The 4,860-nt window shown below is 58.0% G+C and overlaps 1 protein-coding gene across 1 annotated transcript; it reads right to left on the bottom strand.

Moving 5' to 3' along the window:
* Positions 1-2,692: 2,692 nt before the first annotated feature.
* On the bottom strand, positions 2,693-4,541 carry LOC135329085 (PHD finger protein 7-like). The gene is made up of 4 exons (XM_064516392.1): positions 4,375-4,541; positions 3,650-3,812; positions 3,455-3,561; positions 2,693-2,816 (listed from the first exon to the last, which is right to left on the bottom strand). Exons 1-4 carry the CDS (start codon positions 4,539-4,541, stop codon positions 2,693-2,695), a joined length of 561 nt encoding a protein of 186 aa, XP_064372462.1.
* Positions 4,542-4,860: the final 319 nt, after the last annotated feature.

Genomic DNA, 4,860 nt, shown 5'->3' on the forward strand with positions numbered 1-4,860 from the left:
GAGAGGGGAGGGTGGGTAGATGGGCTGGTGCAGGCAGGGCCAGGGTGGGCTTTGGCAGGACACGGCTGCCTCAGGAACAGCACCTCTCCGTTTTGGAGAGGATGGCTCTGAATGTTTTGAATTCACATCTCTAGGGAGCTGGCAGGATGCTACCCAGAAGGCAAAATACAAGCATCCCATTGAATGGGGGTGGGGGTGTAGCAGCAGCATGCAGTCTTTCTGGGCGTTGGTCTGAGAGGCTTGCTCTGCTACCAAACTCCTGGTGCCTTTTAGTACAGCTGGCTCAATCACCTGTAAGTTTGCCTGGATACTTGCTGACAATTTGGTGGCGCTCTAAGTAGGGTTGCTTGTGGAAGTGTTACAAGACAACCCTGAGAAGCTCAGAAAGAAGACTCCGTGAGCACCCTCCCTGGTCGGAACAGGTAAGCGACTCAAAGGTGCAACGCAGTAATTATTAAGAGACATTGCATAAAGGGTATGTATGATACAAGGGTAACTGGTTGTTGTGGTAACCAAAGGAAAGCTTTGTACACGTTTGGACAGTGACGACTGGAGTGTACGAAAGCGTAATTGGTAAGAACGTTCTTTTAAGGGTAATAATATGGGAACAGGACAATCTGTGGGGGTATCCTCCTGTTCTCCTTTAGGATGCATCCTGAAACATTGGAGTAAGTTTGGTGGGAATCCTTTAACAAGGAGAAAACTAAAGGAATACTGTACTCAGTGGTGGCCAATGTATAAACTGGAGGATGAGGAAAAATGGCCAGAAATGGGAACGCTAAACTATAATACAATCTTGCAACTTATGTTGTTTTGCAGGAGACAGAACAAATGGGATGAGGTCCCATATGTAGATTTGTTCTTCTCTCTGAGAAATGATCATGAAACTAGAAAAAAAAATGTAAGCTGTTGATCTCTGACTCAAATGTGTTAATGATGGGCGGAGGAGTCTCCTGCGGTTCAGCAGAGGGAAACGCCAAGTCCTGCGCCTGGCGAGGCATAACCCCATGCTGCGGGAGCTGGGAGCGTAGAGCCTGGAGGAGAGAAGGCTCAAGGGGCCTCTTGTCTTACGTGGTGGAGGGCAGAAAAGAAGACAGAACCCGACTCTTCTCTGTCTGGTCGGTGCCCAGTGACAGGATGAGAAGCACTGGCTCCAAATACGCCTTGGCTCCAACTCCTATCGCCACTGCCCATCTCAACCTGAGCCGCCTAGCCCTGTTGCCCTCCCATCAGCAGATGATGCCAGAAGTTGGGGATCCTGCCTGCCTGCTCTGAACTCCAGTCCCTTTTGCCCTCTCTCTGCTTGAGCAAGTTGGGTTACGGGACCTCCCCTCTGTGGAGTTGGGGGCTCTGCGGGAGCACCCACACTCTGCCCTCCTCTTGTCATCCAAGGGAAGCCTAAGGCTCCCCTGGCTTTGTCTCCCACAGAATGCTTCTGCTCCCCTCTGTGTCAGCCCAGGCAGCCTCCTGAGAGACAACAAGGCCACAGGCACGTGGACGAGCACCTGGCCAAAGCCTGGCCTTAGCTAGAAAGCTCTCAGGAAGGTCCTGGCAACAGTCAAAGAGAGCAGAAGCCCGCAGCTCCCACCCCAAAACCAGACCCCACAGAACGGCGGAGCAGGAAGCAGGCCATTCTCCGAACACAGGTCAATCAGCACAGCCCCTCGCAGAGCATCCTTTATTTAGCTGCTGACTTCATGGCCCTGCAGCACACCCCTTGCATGAGCCTGTGGGAGATTGTGCGGCTCCGCAAGCCTCCCCTTGCTGGCACAGCGTGGTTCCCTGCTGCTGGGAAGACAGCGGCCCTCTCAGGGCAGGCAGTGCAGTGGGGCTGTAGCATGCAGGCAGCTCCTGCACAGCTAGCCCCGGGGTGTTCCCCTTGACTCCCTCTGCCAGCGGCTGGGCATCAGTGCCCTCAGCAGCGGTCTTCAGGGCCGGCTGTAGGGATGTGCGGGCCGGTGCAGGAACCTGGAGCGGCCTGCCCTCCTGTCTCACCCGGACAGCACCGAGCTGCTGCTCCCAGCATCCGGGGAGCCCTGGGAGGATGCCAGCACTGCCTGGCTGGTGCTGGGGCAGCCTGGTGCCGACGGCACGCTGGATGCTGTAAGGGAAGGCAGAAAGGTCAGCACATCCACCACACACCCACTGGACTGGAGAGATCGGAGCTGTGCCCCGCAACCCTCCCGGGTGACTCTGCCACCCCCACCCTGACCACCCCCTGCCAGGGCCTGCCTGGCACCTGCCTCTAGCCCTGGCACCCAGGTCCTCGGCCCCTTACCAGTGCTCTGGCCAGCACAGCCGTCACACTCCCACAGGCCCGTGGCATCCCCCACGGAGGAGCATCGGCGGTGTGTCCCGCTGGCAGCGCACGAGGAGCACAGCAGCAGCTGCCATGGGCTGGGGAAGCAGAGAGGCTGCTGAGCAGGGAGGCCCCAGCAGGGAGTGATGCCAGGGAGCCCCCCAAGGACAAAGTGGCCAGAGAGCGGCAGTGCCCACAGAGCTTCCTGGCCTGGCCCCACCTGGCTGCCAAGAGTCCTTGCTCCCCAGGTCCTGGCTGAGACAAATGAACCTCGGCAGAACCCAGGACCCTGGGGTCCTTCCACCTTCTTGCAAGCCCTTCAGACATCTGGCCAAGCCACTGCTAAGGCCTCTGCCTCCTCTGAGGAGGCTGGGAAACTGCTGCTGCAGAGGCTTACCCCTCCTCTTCTGACTGCTCCCTGCCTCCCCGGTAAAGGCACTGGCTGGCATCACAGTGGCTGTATGTTTCATATAGGTCTTCCAAGTTCTGCTCCTCCTCCTCCTCCCAAGCCGGTCTTCTGTGGGAGAAGGAAGGAAAGGACATGAGACTCCCTCACCCCTTGCATCGGTCAGATCCTGACTGCAGGCCCCTGGTCTTCTGGAGCCCTTTGTTTGCATCACCTCAGTGAAGCAGGGGACTAGGCCAGCAGGACACGTGGGGGCCAGGCCTCTTTGGGAGTCCCACCCAAGCCTTGCTGGGCCCTCTTCAGGACTGACGTTCCCCCTCTGCAAAATGGGACTGATGCCACTGACCTCTGCTCTCAACTGCCTGAGATGCTTGCAGGCAGAAACCAAGAGGGAAGAGCCCTAACGGGAGTTCAGTGGGAGCCCTCCTTGCCCCAGAAGAGCTTTGAGGGAGAGAAGCTGACCCCAGGAGAAAAAAAGCCCAGAAAGCAGCTGGACAATCTCACGGAACAACAAATCCCTCCACAGCTCATAACCACCAATGCCCTAATTCTTCCTCAGCAAGCCCCTTTCCTGTGGGAGGAACAGAGTACAGGACATCCCTGTAGGCAGAGCTGTATCATCCTCTCCTGCAGGCAGCTGCTCTTGCTGGAGGTACAGCCTGTGTGGAGGGACTGTGGGCTGGGCGGGAACAGCTCCCTGGCCATTCTCATCTCTTCTACGCATGGCGAGAGGGAGGAAGAGAACCAACCTGTCAGGTATGCGGATACCCAGGCGCCACATCTCAGGCAGAAACTTCTCACGGTCCTTGCACAAGGGACACGCAAAGTGCTTCAAAGCAGAACGGAGAGCATGTCCCTGCAGGAGAACGACTACCAGTGTGAGCGGGACACTGCTGCTGGGCACCTCTGGTGCTTCAGAGGTGGGAGAGGGGAGGGTCTCCTACCTGGATGCAGCCTCGGTGGAACCAGGCGTGCTTGCAGAAGGGACACACCATGGTGCTGTAGGAGGTCCTGTCCTCCACGGGCTCCATGCAGATGATGCACACGGTGTCCCCGTCTTGGTGCGTCTCCACTGTCTGCTGTGGGCGATGCTCCCAGCACAATGACCTGAGCGAAGACAAAGAGGGGAGCCTGGAGGAGCTGCAGGAGTCCTTCCTTGTCTCTGGATGAGGCTTCCCATGGCTGTAGAGGCCATCACCACTGCAGTGCTCTGTGCACATGTCCCTTTTCACATCCCTTTCCTCCCAGCGTGTTCCCCACCCAAAAGGGCTCCGCATGTCCTGGCTGAGGCCTGGGCTCCACACTTGCTTGAAGGGCCCTGGGGCACTTATGGGGGCTTTGCCTGCAGGGTGGAGGCCTTGGCAAAGACACACGTTTGCCAGCCTTCAGCCCTTAGGAATCCATCCTGGCCCCCCAGGGGGCTGAGACCAATGGATTGCTAGGGCATCGCTGACGGCACACCCTCCTGCTCAGCTCCAGCACCACAGGGAAGGGGGAAAAACGGTACATGAGCCCTCCATGTCCTGGATCAGGCCCCAGGGGACATTTGCAGGGGTCACTGCAGGGCAGAGCAGGCAGGTTGCCCAAACGCTTGGCCAGTGAGGGCAGCGGGGAGCAGGAGGGGATTTTAGGCACGGGAGGCTCCAGCCCGAGAAATGGCAGCCCTTACCTGAACTCCCCAAAGAACTGCGAGACGCAGCCCTGTCTGGACCCGCAGGGGAAGTGGAACTTGCGGGCGCATCGCTTCTGCTGGCATGCAACGGTGGCCCCCATCTTTCCACAGACACAGCAGGTCTGCAAAGAGCACAGCAGCACCCCGCTCACCATCAGTGACATTGGTCAGGGACCCCGAGCTCTGCCCTGCCCTTCGGGGGAGGACACAGGGCTCTCTGGACCTGGCTCAGCTCACATAGGAGCCTTCTGTTAAAGAATCCTCTTTTCCAGCTTGTCCTCAAAACACTCTGCCTATGATCTTCTTGGACATCAGCATCAGCATCAGGTAAAGAAACCAAGCAGGTGACCCTGAGCTTGTGATGGGGAGCCAGGAGCGGCAGCAGGCAATGACGTGCAGCCAGGCTCTCCCTCCTTCATTAGCACTGCTAGGGAGCTGGCTGCCTTCTTGCAGAGACAGACATGCAGGAGCACTTGGGACACT

The sequence above is a fragment of the Dromaius novaehollandiae genome, chromosome 8 (genome assembly GCF_036370855.1).
Source record: "Dromaius novaehollandiae isolate bDroNov1 chromosome 8, bDroNov1.hap1, whole genome shotgun sequence".
NCBI lineage: Eukaryota > Metazoa > Chordata > Aves > Casuariiformes > Dromaiidae > Dromaius > Dromaius novaehollandiae.

Excerpts from the sequence above, each read along its gene's own strand:
- LOC135329085 (XM_064516392.1), bottom strand. The coding sequence starts at position 4,541 with ATGTCACTGATGGTGAGCGGGGTGCTGCTGTGCTCTTTGCAGACCTGC. Across the intron at positions 3,813-4,374 it reads CAGTTCTTTGGGGAGTTCAG|GTCATTGTGCTGGGAGCATC; the intron begins GTAAGGGCTGCC and ends GTCTTCGCTCAG. Across the intron at positions 2,817-3,454 it reads GGTATCCGCATACCTGACAG|AAGACCGGCTTGGGAGGAGG; the intron begins GTTGGTTCTCTT and ends CTTCTCCCACAG.